The following is an 18,103-nucleotide window of genomic DNA, read 5'->3' on the forward strand; positions in this document are numbered from 1 at the left end:
AAAAAAAAAAAAACAAAAAAACTACCGTGCAGTAGAGGAGATAACTAAGGAATGGTGGGGATAGGAAGAATCCAAAAGCCATGGCAATTAAGTTGAAATATTAACATTAATTATAATGTTTAATATGGCAATTCTGTCCCGTTCCTCTCTGTGTCCTCTCCTGCGCAACTCTAAGTGTCTTGCCCTGTATCCGACTGAGATGGTTTATATATGCTCGTCCCAGGGAGTGGCACTATTTGAAGGTGTGGCCTTGTTGGAGGAAGTGTGTCACTATGGGGATGGACTTGGAGATCCTCCTAGATGCCTGAGCATGCCCAGTCTGTTCCTGGCTTCCTTTGGATAAAGATGTAGAACCCTCAGTGCCTCCTGCACCATGCTTGCCTGGATGCTGTCATGCTTCTGCCTTGATGACAATGGACTGAACCTCTGAACCTGTCAGCCAGCCCCATTAAATGTTGTCATTTATAAGACTTGCCTTGATCCTGGTGTCTGTTCACAGCAGTGAAACCCTAACTAAGACATCAACAATTGGCTGTTGGCTTCTTTGATTGATCAAAAACCAATTGGGGAAAAGGACCTTTAGCGTCTGGACACGCAGATTCTGGATTGAATCAAAGCCTTAGAACCAATCTCCAACATACTATGGGCTGGTGGCTTATAAACAAAAGACATTCATTTCTCACAGTTTTAGAGTTTAGAAAGTCCAAGATCAAAGTGCTAGCAGATTTGGTGTCCAGTGAGGGCCTGGATTTCTCCTTTATAAACAGCAACTTCTAACATGCTTTCTGTGGTGAAGACCAAGTTAAGCTCTCCAGGTCTCTACGTAGGGCATCAGATGCACTCAAAAACTATATTTTCAAGACAATCACCTTCCAAAGGTTCCATCATGGTTACTGGGGAGAGGCACAAGCATCCATCCCATAGCAATGCCATATAGTTCCAACCACACAAGAGACCAGAAGCGGAGCATAGTGGTACATGCCTTTAATCCCAGCACTTTGGGAGCCAGAAGCAGAAGGACCTCTGTGAGTTCAAATCTAGCCTGGTCTATACAGTGAATTCCAAGACATTCAGAGCTACATAGCAAGACCCTGTCTCAAAACAAACAAACAAAACTAAAAAGTAAAAAAGGAGAGAAAGAGACTAGAAACACTTCATCTAATCCTTAATAACGAGATTACCAGTTACTTGGGGGACATGGTGGGGAGTTAGCTGGAAAATATCATGGCCCATATAGTGACTGTAGTGGTTATACAGATACATCTGGATAAATTTGTCAAAACTTGCTGAAGTGCACACTTGGGAAGTTGGAGCATCTATCAGTTCTAGATTACACTTTAAAAAGAACAGTGCTGGAGAGCTAGCCCTGGTGGTGTGGGTGTGAGATAGCACTCCTGACTCCATATCCCTCACCTGGGCAAATCAGCAGAGCTGGCCCTGGCAGTGCAGATACAGGAGCGCTGTTGGGCTGACCACTCAGCCTCCACCCAGGCCCAGATCCAGAGCTTTGAGTTGGCCACCCCAACATCCACCGCATCTATGAAGAGGCTGGCCTTACAGAACCAAAGCAGCAGGATCTCCATCCTGACCATGTAGCAGAAGCCAGAGGCCTTGAACCTGAGCAACATTTGCAAGTAAAGAAACAGGTATAAAGTGTGACACACCGTGCACACTGCAGCTTCCATGGCGAGATCTTTTTCTGAGTTTTTATTTTATTTTATTTTTGTTTTCTTTTGAGGGGGAGTTTGCTAGGGCAGAGGGCAGATACGGAGATAAGTGGGACTGGAGTATATGCTGCGAAATTCACAAATCAATAAAAAGTTTAAAAAATAAAAGGAGATGAATGAGGAGGAAGAGGAGGAAAAGGAGGAGGGGAAAAATAGACAGATATTTATGTAGGGACAGACAACAGAGCAGAAAGCTGTTAAGGACAGACACTGGGACTCGGATTCGATCAGGTACACTGCACAGAAGGAGCGGCCAGAACAAACCATCAGGGAAATAGCAGACTGCTAGAGAATTGGGCTTCTAAAGAGAAAAAAGACAAATTATCTACATCAGACCACACACAAAACATTTGTTTATGGGGCAGAGCTAAAGAACCAACTCCTAGAAGCAAAATATCAAAAAGTTTAAAGTATGATGGAATGGGTCGATGACAGGGAAACGTGTCTAAACACGTTTCAGAGTGTGTTTTTGCAATCTAAATCTCTTGGCCGTTTTCTATGCATGGACTCCGTTCCTGCTTCGGGGCTGTACTCTCCCACTGTCCTAGCTTTGTCAGGACTGAGTGTGACCCCTCTCCCCACTGCAATGCCCAGTGTCATGATGGCGAGAGGATGGCGCCCAGGATCTCACGCATAGTAAATACTCTACCAAGAAACTCTTTAGCTATTGCCAGTGGGTAGTTCCATCTTGAACAGTTTTCCTTCCCATCTTAGGCCTTTTGACAAGTTTTCTTTAGCATTCTTAACATTTCTTACCATAATATGCTCTGTGTCTTCCCTGTATCATGAACACCCCATTTCTGAAATACGTGTTAATTCCACCTAGCGAAAGTAAAGACCACCAATTCAAAATTTTTGGTCGAATTAAGCAAGCTTTATTTTCTGTCAGACAGGGCTGTTTCCCTAAAGCAGGGTTTGAGAGAACAGCTCTGAACATAGGAAAAATTAATTTGTTTGAATAGCCTCCAAACTGCAAAGGTAGGGGATTCCAAGGATTTTTGGTTACATAGGAACTTGGCGGAACATCTCAAAATTATTTGGCAGAACACCTTATATTATCAGGGTGGAGGTCTGAGTACAGGGTGTGGAAAAATTTCAGAATAGGGTCAAGACAGGGTCAAATCCAAGTTTTACAGAAAAGAGGAATGAACTTTCTTTGACCTTTGAAGGCGATGGCTTCAGTAGTTCCTGAGTGACGTGCCCAGGAGCCCAGGAGCTGTCCATGGTGCCGCCCCTTCCTTCCTGACTCAGCCTACCATCTTCCTGAAATACCAACGCAGGAGCTGTCCACGGTGGCGACACCTCCTCTCTAGCCTCCCCCTTCCCCCTTCCCTGCTCCCCCCAAGCAGCTCAGCAGTGATGTTGCCTTGGCCATGGACCCAAAGCAGGGAAAGGGAGGCGAAAAATGTCGCCAATCCCTGAGCAGAAAACCCCACCAATCCCTGAGCTTCCCACAAAACCCCACTCATTCCTGAACATGAAACCCCACCAATCCCAGAATAGGAAAACTCACCAATCTCTGAACTCCCTGAGCTCAGGACTTTGAAATCCCACCAATCCTCAATCTGGAAATCTCTGCCCTAAAGCTCCACCCCGAAGAAATCCTATATAAGCCTTGCTGTCTGCTCCTGGAAGCAGAGGCAGCCTGGATTTGTCCCATCTTTCCCTGGACCCTGCAGTAAATATCTTTTATGAGATTTGATGCCCGGTGTGATGCTTTTTAGCATCAGAAGGAGCCAAGAAGCAATGAAGAGAAGTGGTGCAGGGCTGAGGCTCCTGAGCTCAGCCGGGCGTGCCTTCCCTGGGAGCTTCAGAGCCTGTGCTGAGGAGACTTCCCTCGAGCTATGCGACTCCTGTGTCTCAGGATGCTCTTCTATTGGAACACTGTCCCACCTCGGAGCTGTGTGGTTCCTAGACTCCCATGTCTTCCCTTCCACTGGGACACCCTCTCTGCTAAGAGCTGTGTGGCTCTTGGGGTTTCACCCCTTCCCATCTGAGAAGGAACACTTACAGCTTCTAATCTTAAAATAGAATCAGGCTGGTCCATCACATGGAGAAGTTCAAGTGAGATCAAATGGGTACTGGGCACCATCTAACCGATTAGGAAATCTAGGTCACCGCTGGCCTGCATCCTGGCACACTGAACGTCACTGACCAAACACATATTTAAGGACTTTGCACTGTGATACAGTGTAAAGTTGTGAACAACAACAAAACTGTGCCTATACTTAGCCAGCTCAGGATGGAAGGGTGTGGACTGAACTGGAATTGCTTTGTCTGAGTGCACGGTAAGCATCAGATGGAAAACCCTCTCAATGTAGACATTTCCAAGTGGCCAGTGAAAGAAAGAGAGAGAAGGGCATTCTCCCCTGAGCCCAGTTAGGATGACTTCTTTACCTGTTGGACAATGTCATTTGCAAAGGTGGCAGTTTGCACTGGTGACGACTCTGGGGGCACGGCCTTTGGGAATATCACCAGGCAGTGCACATTTGTCTCAGGAAACATTCTGAGGTAGTTTTCTAAAAATATGAGTAAGGGTTCTACGAGGTTTCTTATCCTCATTGTGGCGCCTTTTGTCTGCAGTGCTAAGCACTGAGCATGACTGCATCGCGGGGCGGTGCACGGCTCAGAAAGGGGCGGGCAAGCACGCACCAGGCACCGGCACCGGGCACATTTAGCTGGTTAGAAAATCTAGTTCACCGCTGGCCTGCAGCCTGGTATACTGAACGCCATGGAACACATATTCGTTAAGGACCTATAAATGCCTTTCTCAACTTCGCTCCGTCAAATGTACTAATGACCAAACTAATAGGAACAAAATCCTCCCGCATCACTGCCCGCGGGCTCCAGCACAAAGAGCCGAGAGAAGTTCCTCCGGTCGTGTAATCTGCGCCACTTGCGTGCCCTGCCAGCCACAGCGCGTCCCTTAAAAACAACTTTTCCTGCGTCGCACCTCTCCCCGCCCCTTCCGGCTTTTCGCTGGTTCCGGATCGGCTGGGCCTGTGCCAGGAGCAGAGCCACCCGGTCTCCGTTTGTTTGGGGATGCTGGATTCTTCCGGAACCGCCAGCGATTAGCGCCACGCCCTCAGCTCCGGAACTGCTCTGAGTGCAGTTACAGACAGAGCGCTTTAACCGGTAACAGTCCCACGGGTGGGTGCTGCACTGGTCGCCAGGAGACAGGACGCGCTCTAACCCACAGTCACAGCCTCTGGGTATACATAACAACAAGGGTTCTGCTAGTGTGATAGATATTTTAAAAGACCAGCCATAGAGAGAAAGGCGGAAAGAAAGTCTTGGTCTTGTTTATTCACGGTGAGGGAGCATTTTGCCATCAAGATATGCAGATGGCAAATAAGCCTACAAAGGAAGAAGGATGTGGGACCCTTATTGGGGACAGGAATGGGTGGAAATGACTTCAGTAGTCCCCAAAGGAAGCTGGGAAGTGTAGTCTTCCAGCAGGAACTATCCGTGGTTTTGGTCACTTTTGCTATGTGAGCTCAGAAAATGGTCGAATGTTATTTAAACCATCCCCCACCCAGTGGCTTAAAGCCTCTGGTTCTGTGGGAGACTATAGTGCCTTCCTCCCCCACTGTAGGATGCGAGAGGAGAGGAAGCTGGCGCGTAGTGGGACTGTGGAATGCCCCTGGATGGGTGCTTGTGTGGAGCAAGGCAGAATTAGGAAGCCGGGTCCCATCTGGGCTCCTGGGAAATCAGCAAAATAGTCAAGAGAAAGCCCTGCTCTCATCAGACGACGCGTGGTGTGCGGAGGCATCTCCTAGTCCAGGTGAACAGGGGCCAAAAGATTACTCAGCTGCAGGTTGCCGGTTTTACAATTATGTGACTTCTCTGGGGGACTCAAAGTCCTTGGACTGTGGACAGCTTGCTTTCTACGTTTTCACACACTGCAAACCTTTCCCATGTGTCTTACCTCTTGTTTCCTCCTTCCCGTGGTGTGTTTTCCTCCTCTCTCCCCGGGCAGCTGTACGCTGTCTTTAGAAACACTGCCGAGTCTTTCCCAGCCTCTGCCGCTCCCGCATTCCAGCATTCTCAGCACTCTGGTGGACCTGCTTTGCACTCGCAGGTTCTATAACCATTAGGATCGGATTTTCAGAAAGACAATGACAAACTAGAAAAAAGTTTACTGACTATATACAAACTTTTTTCTTGTTTTGAATCTCAAAGCAATGCAGTGTTCACAACTTACTGGTGAAACAGTGGGTTGGTGTGTGGGTTCTGAACAGTGTCCTTTGATCCATGTCCTTTGCTATGGAATAGGCCCCTGGAAACCGGCACATGGCTGTGCCTACCTCTGCCACGCTTCTCACTGTGGGGCCCAGACTCCTCCATCGTGACTGAAGCTATTGTTCTGTAAATCTCTCCCTTGCTTTCCCTAGAATCCCTTTTTAAGGTTTTGTGTGTCTCCTATTGTGTTTCAGTCATCACTGTCCCTGTCCCGCCTCTGTCTGCCCCATATTGTCAGCCTGATCCAGGCAGCCACCCTGCACTCCTAGAGCTCCTCATCCCTGCACAGACTTCTGTGAGTAAATAGGATTATTAGGGCCTCTTCGTCCCTTCTTCCTCTGCTCCCCAGCTCTGGATAATCTACCCCTGACTTGTTCCCACCCTTCACCTTCCCAGGTCTGCTGCGATGAGATGAATCTAAGGTTTTTCTTTTCCTTTGTGTGTGTGTGAGTGTGTGTGTGTGTGTGTGTGAGTGTGTGTGTGTGCGCGTGTGTGTGTGAATGCGTGAATACAAATCCAGGGCCTTGCACATGCTAGGCCTTGTATCGGCTATTTTTATGTCAACTTGACTCAAGCTAGAATCATCAGAGAGGGAGCCTCAATTGAGAAGATCACCCCCATAAAATCCAACTGTAAGACATTTTCTTAATTAGCGATCAATGGAGAAGGGCCCAGCCCATTTTGGGTGGCACACCCCTAGGCTGGTAGTCTCAGGTTCTACAAGAAAACAGGCTGAGTAAGCTATGGAGAGCAAGCCAGTAAGCAGCAACCCTCCATGGCCTCTGTTGTCAGCTCCTACCTCCAGGTCCCTGCCCTGCTTGAGTTCCTGTCCTGACTTCCTTCAGTGATGAACAGTGAGGGTTTCGAAAGTATAAGTCAAATAAACCCTTTCGTCCTCAGGTTGCCTTTTAGTCATGGTGTTTCGTCACAGCAACAGACACCCTGACTGAGACACTAGGAGAGAGGGCTGCTGCTACTATCTCCAGGTCACTATTTCTACTTTTCTTGAGCTGAACTTGTCAAGCAGACAATTACTCTTGTACTTGTATTTTGGTGCTGGAGATTGAACCCAGGGCATTCCACGTACCAGGCAAGCACTGTCTCACTGAGTTTCCCAACAACTCCTCCTCCCACTAATACTTGGCTGTTGTTTTGTTTTTGTTTTTTGAGACACAGTTTCTCTGTGTAGCTCTGGCTGTCCTAGAACTTGCTTGTAGACCAGGCTGGCCTTCACGAAGATCATCCTGCCTCTGCTTCCGAGTGCTAGGATTAAAGATGTGTGCCTCCACCCCAAACTTTATGTTGAGTACTTAGTCCGGGCTAGCCTGTGCCTGAGCGCCTGCTTCTGCCTCCCCCGTGCTGCTCTTACACTCGTGCTGTGATTTCAAGCATAGACAATGGAGCAAAACACTGAGGCAGAAGGTGCCTCAGACTAAAGACACCTAGTGTCTCACTGGAGTGGCTTGCATTCTGTCTACTAACGATTGTAACCACGGATTATTGTGTCAGGAGCTTTAATCTTTAACAGCTGCAGTTCCAGCCATGTGCAGCCATTCCTGGTGCCTGTATGTGTGTATTGAGAGCCATGTGGGAATCATAGTACTTCATATATATATATTTTTGTTAAACAACTGAATGGATCCAAGAGCACCTATATGGGACCAGGAATTAGAAACAGAGCAGGTTTGTGCCCCAGTGGCCTCACAGGCCTGTGGATGGGGGTTTTGGGGTACATTCCAGGATACAGCTCTAACAGGCAAGTGTCTCCCTTTTGACACTACTGTTGGTGCTGGTGCCTCGTCTTAATGCCTTGTACTATAATCTTCATCGATAGTTTCTGGTGGCATGGACTAATGGTCTGGGTTGTAATTTCTTCAGTCATAAAATATGAGTTTCCTCACTGTGACATCTCAAAGTAGTTCTGGGCCACGGTTGGTCTCTTTCACTCACGGCTTTGTCCTGTTCTTTTACAAGTGTCACCTCTCAAGGGCCTTCATTCAGTCAGTCTTATGGTGGCTGGCTGAGTTTTATGAGAAAAGCTCAGAGCCACTGACTCTTAAACCTCTGGGCCTTCTCCCGGGAGTCTCAGAGCTTGTCTGTCTCCTCTGAGAGAGTGCTCTGCTCTCTGCAGTTGTCTGCAGTGTGTGACACCCTCTGTGTCAGTGTGCGGGATTCTGAGCTTAATCCTCCTAACCTCCCTGCAGTCTTACCCTCTGCTGTGCAGAGACGCAGCTGCTAGCTTCTGGTGCTCACGGTCCGTTGTCCTCTTGAGTCTTTTCTCTTCCAGGCGCACTGGGCTCTCCTCAGTCGTCTTATGTTCTTTCATCCTGGGTCTCCTGACTTCTTGTCCCAAAGTTTAAGAAAGTGATTGAGGAGGAGTGAGTGAAGTTGAGGACCGTCTTAGTCGGGCTTTTTATTGCTGTCACGGGAAACCAGGACCATGGCAACTCTTATAAAGAAAAGCATTTAGTTGGGGCTGACTTACAGTTCAGAGGCGTAGTCCGTTACCATGGCAGGAAGCGTGGCGGCACAGGCAGGCACGGTGTTGGAGACGTAGGTTAAGAGTTTTATATCCAGAACCTCAGGCAGCAAGAAAAGAGGGTAACTCTGGGCCTGGCTTGAACATTTGAAACCTCAAAGCCCACGCCCAGTGACATCTTTCCCCCCAAAGGCCACACCTCCTAATATTGCCTCTTATGAGCCTGTGGCGTCCATTTTCAACCAAGCTGCCACATTCCGCTCCTTAGCCCCTATAAGCTTGTAGCCATATCGTACGTAACACAGAACTGCATTCAGTCCTACTTCTTCATCCTTAGTCTGTCACAATCTCCGCATGGTTTCAAAGTCCAAGGTTCAATGTCTCTTGTAAGACTCACGGCAATTTCTTAACTGTAACACCCTGTCAGATCAAAATGAAAGAGCAGATAATGCTGGGGTCTAGGAATCACCACATAGACCAGTCAGATATCGATCTCGGTCAAATAGAGATGGCTTATTGAACGTCACACCCCAAGACTGATCAATCAGGGCTGCAGACCAGCCGGGATCTGGGTGTGACCTTGAGTTAAGATCCTACAGGAGTTTTTTTAAAGCCTAAAATCCACAAATATCTGTGCCAAGTTATTCCACTAATTAGGATTTAGGGATGGGGATTTCCTTAGAAATACATCTTTGTTTTACACTTATCCTGTTCCCATTGGTTGGGATATTCAACTGTGGCGGGGGCCTGTCAAACAGGATGTCAGTTACCCACGTACATGTCTCTTTCTGCCAAGGAGGCTATCAGTTCCCAGAGAGGTCTTGGGAACTTACACTTTGCTTGATCACTCCTAAAATTGAAGTCTTATTCCAAATAGCTTCCTATCAGTGCAGATGTTTCTCTTATGGTGGGGTCCATCCCAGGGGCAGCTTATCAAAACAAAAACCATAAAAGCTTATACACAGGTCCAGGAACTGTTGCTTGGCCTTTGGTTTAGTCCAAACGTATGGTGGCTAACTATGCAAAGCAGTTCTGCTTGACTTCTATTGTGAGTGGTTTTCAAGAACACCAAAGCACAGAACATCCTAGTAACAGCAGTAACAACATATGAGAAAGTTTCCTTAGTAAAAGCACAAAATGGCAGGCTAGACAGTTAACAGATCCCTAAGCCTTAACGGATAACACACTTCCAGCATACAGTAGCTCAGGATTTACTTTACCACTCCAAAAGAGAGGAAAGGGAGCACAGTGAGGAAATACTCAAGCAGAATAAGACCAAAAACCAGCTGGGCAGTTTCCAAACTCTGCATCTCTTCAGCTCTCCAACTCCTTCCAGCTTTGTTGACTGCAGCACGCTTTCTTCTCTCAGGCTGCTTCCACTTCCGGTTAGCTGCTTTCCTTAGCAGGTGTCCCACGGCTCTGTCATGTCCAACATTTTGGGGTCTGCAAAGCGACCCAGGCCTCACCTTCACAACTTCACACAATGGCCTTCACACAGTGGCCTCCATGCAAGGACAGCTCTGACACATGCCTGGTCTCGGCAGTTTTCCTTAGTCATGGAGGGAGATTCTAGAACCCCTTTCTTCTATACTTGACTCTAAAGCCTGAAGAATATGGCCAAAGATGTCATTACGCTGCTTGCTGGGGCTGGAACATGGCCCTCTCCATTCAGTTACATCTTCAAGAGCTTTCTGTTTTTGATGTTTCTTTTACTGCCTAAGCTTGGTTGGCCTGGAACTTACTCTGTTGACCAGTTTGACCTCAAGCTCAGAGATCTGCCAGCCTCTGCCTTCTGAATGCTGGGATTAAAGATATGTACCACCATGTCTGGCCTTGGGTTTTCTTTCATTTGTTTCACAAATTGGCCGTGTGCTGGGTGGTGTCTTACTCGGAGGTCATCACTCTGTTCATTGCACTTAGCACCAGACTTCAATCTGGCTACACTTCCGGGTGTCCCCCTTCTCCTCTGACTGTACATTTGTATTTTTTTCTTGCTTAGCTTTGCCTCTTTTCATAATAGATTAGTGGCCATCAGCATGGCAATAATAACCACACAACACAGTTTATTCTAGGCTGCCTGCAAGTCTTCTGTGCCAAACATGCTAATACATAACTCTTTGATTTAGCTTCCAGCAGATTTTTAGACAAAGAGACTACATTTTCCACCAAAATATGACAAGATTGATTTCTAGGTCACATATTAATATTATTCTCCTCTGAAACCTGTTGACCTGGAGCCCAACAGTTTAAATCACCCTCAGTACCACTGTCTTCCATGCACCTTTTTTTTTTTTTTGGATTTTTTTTTTCGAGATAGGGTTTCTCTGTATAGCCCAGACTGTCCTGGAACTCACTCTGTAGACCAGGCTGGCCTCAAACTCAGAAATCCACCTGCCTCTGCCTCCCAGAGTGCTGGGATTACAGGTGTGTATCACCACCGCCCGGCAGGGCTGCATTCTTGTTTCTTACTTTTCTTCTTCTTTTTTTGAACATAAAGCTTTGAGAGGTAATATGTGCTTCATATATTAACATATTGTATGAAATGTGCAGTGTGCACAGATCAGTTAAAGATGATTTTTTGTTTGTTTCTTGTTTGAGCAGGTGATAGACAACTTTTTGAGCTAGTTTGATGATATAACCAAACTGAATATAAACCTTCATTCATGCCGTATGATAGGATAGCATGATGGGTTTTGAGGACTCGGTGGCCAACAACATCCATTGGCTGTGCAAAGCTAAAGTTCTGGCTGGAGACACACACAGGTCCCACTCAGTTTCAGAGTCGTTTCCGTAGAGAGTTTAGCAACAGACATTACCAGTGCATTTGGTTCTTTTGATTTTTCTCCCATCTGTAGCCGAGATCTTCCAGGGGTCTCTCTCTATCAAATCTGATCCTCGTTGTTTTGGAAGGAGTCCAAAGCCTTTCTTCTTTCCTGTTGTCACAAACCCAGAGCCTCTCTCCCAGTGTAGTGTGTTCAGCAGTCCCTTTCTTCCCAGCCCTGCTTAATTTTGGTCTCTCTCATAGAGGATTGTAACACCATCCCAATCATAGAATTTATAACCACTTTCGTTTTGATAATGAAAACAATTTAAAACAATTAAAACACCTTAAAACAATTATTACAATTTATTGAGACAGGGTTTCTCAATAGGTTTTCTGTGTAGCTCGGCTGACTTGGCTTTGCTCTGTAGACCAGGCTGGCCTCGAACTCATAAGAAACCTATCTGTCTTTGTCTCCCCAGTATTGAGTTCAAAGGCATGATTTTACTTATTTATTTAGTATCTATGCATCCTTGAAAACATATCAATCTTTACCTTTTCTCCCCTCTTTGGAGATAATATCTATGTAGATAAATATAATTTTCTTTATATATATAAATTTAAGATTGATGTGTATTTATTTTTTAAATTACTAGGGATATTTTTACTTATTATTGCAAAATATATAGCAAAAACCTACTTGGTATCTTTAAGGAAAAAATATGTGATTTTGAATTTTAGACTATCATTTGGAAGTGGCTGACTCTACCAGCAGAGAGCCCTGCCCTGACTCTACTGTGTAGACCAGGTTGGCCTAGTATTTACACAGACCCGCCTGTCTTTGTCTCCTGTGTCTTCCGTTATTTGGCTCAGATGCTGTGTTGCGCCTGGCCATGCTTTTGTTCCTTCGTTTCCAGGGAGAGGCATGTTAGCTTTCTGCCCAACTCTGGCCACAGCAGCCAACCCAGGGCTGCATTCCTGCATGCTGTGAGCATTGAGCACTGCTTCCCATACGACGGGGCTGGGCCAGCCTGCTGTGTGAGCTTGGGAGGACCCCAAGGAGGTGGCTTATCCTGCAGCTGCGGTTTTGTCCTCTGCTGCTGTAACAGCTGCATTCTGCCTGCCTGCCCATGTGTAAACAGGAGCCCAGTTCCCCCCCTTGGAAGCCTCCTTTTGTATTATGTCTGCCTCCTTGGCTAAGAAATCTCTTCCCCCCCCCCCCAAAAAAAAGAAATCTCTCTCCCAGTGTTCCTCTTGTGTTGCTTTGGGAAGCTTTATTATTATTATTATTATTATTATTATTATTATTATTATTATGAAACCAGACCTCTTGCCTGGCTAGCTCAGCTGATAGACAGTGAGACTCTTACTCTCAGGGGCCTGAGTTCAGGCCCCACGTTAGGCGCCATTTTTCTGAAGTTAGGTCCGGTTCTTTCTCCCAGCCTCTTGATCCCAGAAATAAGACTCAGACTCAATATGTATTTATAAATATATTGGCCATATAGTTAGGCTCTTTTCTGAATATATATAATTTAAAATATCCTATTTATTCTAGCCTATATTTTGCCACGTGTCTGGTTACTTATACTCAGGTACCATCTGTCCATCTTGTCATAGCTCCCTAGAGAATCTCCCAGAATCCTTTCTCCCAGATGTCCCACCTCCATTTCCTGCCTACGTTTTAATTGACGGTTGATGTATCCATATAGTACACTGACTTATGCTGTTTGGGTCTTTCCCCTATGACCTCAGTCCTAGCAGTCCCCAGATCTACAGAGGATGACTGAGAACCATTCTTTTCATCTTGCCTTGCTGCCTCACTTGGGATCCATCTTCTTATTACCCCAAGTTCCCAAGCATATTGGAAATGTGTGTGTGTGTGGGGGGGAATAAAAATAAGTCTCCCTAGAGAAGACACTCCAGGATCCATGAGACTGGAGGACCCTGTAAGTTCCAGCTCCCTGTGAGCAGACTCAGGAACCCAGTTGCTGCCCCAGCTTATCCCAGACCTGACTTAGCCCCAGAGCTGCCCTGACTCACATTACACTCAGCTGGGCTGCCAGGGAGGACCTGCCAAAGGCAGCTTAAATTGAGTTTCTGGGATACAGACGGCCTTGTGGATACAAGGGGGAAAAACGGACCTCTGATTTCTGACAAGAACATGGAAAAGACTTGTCCTTACAAAGAAGCAGCCCTTGTTCCCTGCCAAGTAGCACATTCATCCTTTTAGCTCACCTGGACTGGATTTTCCTGGAGAAGCAGGGAGAACACACCCTTGACCCAACTGCCTATATTGGGAAAAGAAAAACATGTTCTTTGGAGAGATCCTGTCTCCACCCCACTGCTTCCCAGGTGAAGTGCTGGCTGCCTGGGCAGAGTGAGCCAGAAGGAGGCTCCAGAACCCGGGGCTTCTAATTGGTGCTTGTTAGCCTGAGATGGAGCTGTCCAGGCAGAAGGTGAGAGGGTCGGGAGAACGCAGCAAGAAGACAAGCCTCCGCTGCCCAGTGCTGGCCGGCCTCCTCAAACCTAAGCACCCAGCCCTTCAGCTTACCCACGTGATCAGTCCTGACAGGATGGAGGTAACCCATCCAGGGAGGATGTGGAGACAGGACAAGTTGACATCCTCACGGTCCATGTCTTAGTCGGGACTACAATGGCTGTGAAGAGACACCATGACTAAGGCAACACTTTTAAAGGAGAGCATTTAATTGGGCCTAGCTTACAGGTTCGGAGGCTTAGTCCATTGTCATCATGATGGGAAGCATGGTAGTGCACAGGCAGACGGGATGCTGGAGTAGTTGCTCTGGATCAACAGGCAACAGGAAGACTGACTCAGGCCCTGGCTTGAGCATCTGAAATCTCAGATCCCACCCCAAGTGACATACTTCCTCCAACAAGGCCACACCTCCTAATGGTGCCACTCGCTGTGAATCTCTGGAGGCCATTTTCATTTAAACCATTATAGTCCATCTGACATCTTAAGAAATACACAAAAAGACTTTGGAGCCCTGGCCTGAGGAGGAAGTCAGGGCCTGGGCCAAACCTTTAGGAGCCTCTGACTTAAAGCAACGTGTCAGAGCTGTATAGGTCGAAACTTAGAGCTTCAAATTTATCCCACACTCTCCAGCATGTGACCATTCTGTGCAGCATGGGCCCAAAGCCCAGACTGTTGTCACTGATTTTACACCAGCTGTATCTCTGTGTTCTATGTCTGACTATTGTTACCCAGTGTGAATCTCCAGGGTGGTCCCATATCTTAGGCCTGGTCCGTCCCGGAGTGACGAGGAGGCCATCTGTGGGCAGCCCAGGTGAGGAAATCAGAGGGACAGAGCAGGTGTAGCAGAAGGTCTATCAGTGCTGCTGGTCCTGCTGTAGAGGGTTGATTACCTATACCCAGATGTTGCCCAGATGTCCTACCCCTGGAGGGGACAGGAGACCCTGACACGGTTGGTACTGGGTAGGCCTGAACAGGTTACTCCTTGCTTCACCCCTGCTTCCTTCCCTCACAGCAATCAGGACAGCTAGGGTGACATGTAGAACCTTAGCCTCACACGCTCCTGGACGCACAGGGCCACAGGGCTGCTGGGTAGCCCAGCCTTGCACTTGGTCTCCTGAGCTCTTCAGGAGGTTCATGGCCCAGTGGCCTGGAGTGTCTCAGGGCCTTGAACCGACAGAGGAATGATTGTCATGAAGACCAGAGTACGCGCCTCGGTTGTGCTGTTGAGAGGACGCACAGATCCATCCCTGCCCCGTCAGAGCATTTTGGGGAGCTTTCTGAAGACGGCCAGTTAGCAGGAATCACTGATGGATGGTGCGGCGAGCCTGGTTTCCTTGGAGGAGGGGATACTTAGGAAAATCTTAGTTGTGGGAGTCACCAGTACCTCACGCCTACAAGCTCTGAGCAGCATTGGCATTGGCAGTGTCCTAATGTTTTTGGCAGGTATAACTGCCTGCCCAGCTCAGACTGCCTCGTCTGGGCCTGTTTTTGTTTTCCTGTCCATGTGAACCTGTATTTTCTTCTTTGGGTAGCACCGGCATGGACCCTCCCCACGGGCAGCCTGCTCTCACTGATGTCACACACGCTCGGGCTCACTGTCCCACAGCCACGTGCTCGCCCTCCCCCACAGTCCCCCGCTGTGATAGGCACCGACATCTTCGCCTCCCCCAGCTTGCCCTTTGGTACCGTGATGCCACACCTTCCGTAGCACTGTGCTGTCCAGCACACGGTGACCTGACCGTGTTGATCGCTTTATTGGAGCAGAAGCTCTGGCTGGGAGCTGGGAAGACTTGGATAGGGGTTGTGGGGAGTCGGAGCAGCAGGTAGCTAGCTCACCCCAGCTTCTCTGTTAACCTCCACCCTGTCCTGCCTTCCTTTACCTCAGTTTCCTCAGTACCCAGGACTAAAAGCCAACACCCCTCAGACCTTATAGCCCCAGCCAGAGCCGCAGGTTGGTCTGCATCCTCAGGATACCATACTACATGGTGATAATGTTGGGAAAATGGAAATAACATTTTTCAGTGAATGAAAGAAGTTACAGCACTCTTACTTGGGTTTGCATGCTAGGAAAGTGGTAATTACCTGTTGCCTATTTTAAAATGAATTTAAGCCAGGAGTGGTAGTGTGCGCCTGTAATCCTGGTTCTAGCAGTGTGGTGGGGTGGAGGAAGTCAGGAGGAGAGAGAATTCAAAGCCAGCTTGAATTCCCTATCTTAAAAAACAGAAACAAACAAACAAAAATAAACCAACTAATCAATTAAAAAATAACTTTTCAAAAAAGGGACCCTTTAGGGTTAATAAAGATGTATCGTAAGAATTACTGGAAAAGTAATGATATTTTTGTCCATGGTCCAGATTTGAGAGGTGGACCAGACTGGCTATAATACGGGGCCTAAGCCTCAGGTAATGTGGTGTCCCCGAGGCTGGGGCTGTGCCCTGCCCTGTCGCTTAGATGGTCTCAGGCCTAACCTGGCTATTGGTGATTCACCCTGGGACTCAAGGCTGGTGAGTCTTACATTGTGGGGGTCTCTGTAAACACCATGGCGGCAGAGGGTCTCTCCATGAGAAACAAGAGACTCTGGTTCAGCATGACTCAGTAGCCAGCGTTGGTTCAAAGTTCCAGACACTGGGCAGTTTATTTTAGGCTTATTTAGGTTCAGCACAATTTGCAAAACTCTTGGTGCAGCACAATCCTACGTGCACCATAAAGCTGAGGGCAGAGCTGCACTGAAACTCTTTTCAACGTGTCCCTCTTGCATAAAGATGTTCTATAAATAGACTGCACCTGCCATCTTAAGGCTCCAGGGGAGGACTGGCGTGGTCTCATTCATACAGATAGAGCAGCGGTCACCTAGGCTGCTAACCACATTTATATTCCCAGCCCTTTGAGCAGAAAATAAGTCCTCCCTTCTCCACCCCCCCCCCCCATCTCAGAGACAACCCCGTGTGTTTATCATTCCTGGTTTCTGTTAGCACAAAGACTTCGTGCCATCTACACGGCATCATGCTGTTCCCTGCTGCACAGGACCCATGCCCAGGAGAGGCTGGCCTGACTGTCTGTCTCTCTTTAGGGCCTAAGCAGAATTGAGGGAGCACAGCCGGCTGATTCTCAGAGGCACCAGCATCCCTGCGACTGACAGCGCTGCCAGGGCCGGTCTTCAGGATCATGGAGCCTCCTGGAGAGAAGCCAGGAGACGCCTCCGAGGAACTGAGTATCACACCCCAGCTGCTCAAGTCCCACTCTGGAGAGTTTGCCCTGGATTCCATCCTGTTGCTGAAACTTCGGGGTTTAGGGGTGGTGGACCTGGGTTGTTTGGGGGAGTGCCTGAACCTTGAGTGGCTTGACCTATCAGGCAATGCGCTTACCCACCTGGGCCCACTGGCCTCCCTGCGCCAGCTGGCTGTGCTCAACGTCTCTAATAATCGGCTGACAGGGCTGGAGCCGCTAGCAGCCTGTGAGAACCTGCAGAGCCTCAACGCCGCTGGTAACCTGCTGAGCACTCCTGGCCAGCTGCAGTGTCTGGCTGGGCTGCAGGGCCTGGAGCACCTGAGGCTCCGGGACCCTTTGGCCCGGCTCAGCAACCCGCTATGTGCAAATCCGTCCTACTGGGCTGTGGTCCGAGAGCTACTGCCTGGCCTCAGAGTCATAGACGGGGAACGTGTGAGTGGGCGGGGCAGTGAGCTGTACCAGCTATGCCGAGACCTGGACAGTTCCTTGCGCTCCAGCCCCAGCCCGGGGCCCAGAGCCATCGAGGCCCAGCCATGGGTAGAGCCCGGCTACTGGGAGTCCTGGCCCATCCGGAGCAGCTCCATTCTGGAGGAGGCCTGCCGGCAGTTCCAGGACACACTGCAGGAATGCCATGACTTGGATCAGCAGGCCGGTGACAGCTTGGCCCAGGCCCAGCAGGCTCTTAGCCCTGCAGGAACCACAACTTCCTTTGTCTTCTGAATGCAACTCAGAGCCACGGTAGTCTGATGGTAGACATTCCTTCCCTGCCCCGTGCCCTTGCCGCTCCGTTTGTTTATCTTTTCTGGTCACTGATCCTGCAAACTAGGTTGTTCATTCATCCCTTTCTTGAGAGCGTGCGAGTGTCCTAACGCCTACGTCTCCCTAAGGATGTTTCATGGCCCCCTTCCACAGCCACAGGGACACACTTTCCAGGTCACCTCTAGAAGGTAAAGGAGATCTCCTCACTGGCAAATACGCATTGCGGCCAGGCTCTGGGCCCCTCCTCCCATCCCAACGCAAGGCTTTGTGGGTAAGGCTCCTTGCCTCCTGCTAACACTTATTAAATAGTCCTGTCCTTGTGTATCACTTGACTCTTCACAAATACACGGGCTTCTGAACCTCTGCTTCTGTCCTGTGGGAGGCTCCTGCACTCACCCTACCTGCTTTTT

The 18,103-nt window shown here is 48.3% G+C and overlaps 1 protein-coding gene across 3 annotated transcripts; it reads left to right on the forward strand.

The window, feature by feature from the left end:
- The first annotated feature begins 4,710 nt into the window (after window positions 1–4,710).
- Lrrc61 (leucine rich repeat containing 61) lies at window positions 4,711–18,017 on the forward strand. 3 transcript variants are annotated; one of them, XM_052173660.1, is made up of 3 exons: window positions 4,711–4,862; window positions 5,323–5,511; window positions 16,777–18,017. In XM_052173660.1, exon 3 carries the CDS (start codon window positions 16,872–16,874, stop codon window positions 17,652–17,654), a length of 783 nt encoding a protein of 260 aa, XP_052029620.1. In that variant the 5' UTR covers window positions 4,711–4,862; window positions 5,323–5,511; window positions 16,777–16,871; the 3' UTR covers window positions 17,655–18,017. The 3 variants fall into 3 exon arrangements, with proteins under 3 accessions (XP_052029620.1, XP_052029621.1, XP_052029619.1); XM_052173661.1 differs by lacking the exon at window positions 5,323–5,511 and having other exon boundaries at window positions 4,711–4,877; XM_052173659.1 differs by lacking the exon at window positions 5,323–5,511.
- The last annotated feature ends 86 nt before the right edge of the window (window positions 18,018–18,103 follow it).

The sequence above is a fragment of the Apodemus sylvaticus genome, chromosome 2, assembly GCF_947179515.1.
Source record: "Apodemus sylvaticus chromosome 2, mApoSyl1.1, whole genome shotgun sequence".
Classification (NCBI taxonomy): domain Eukaryota; kingdom Metazoa; phylum Chordata; class Mammalia; order Rodentia; family Muridae; genus Apodemus; species Apodemus sylvaticus.

Bases quoted from the DNA above. Each gene is read 5' to 3' on its own strand.
- Lrrc61 (XM_052173661.1), top strand. From the start codon at position 16,872: ATGGAGCCTCCTGGAGAGAAGCCAGGAGACGCCTCCGAGGAACTGAGT.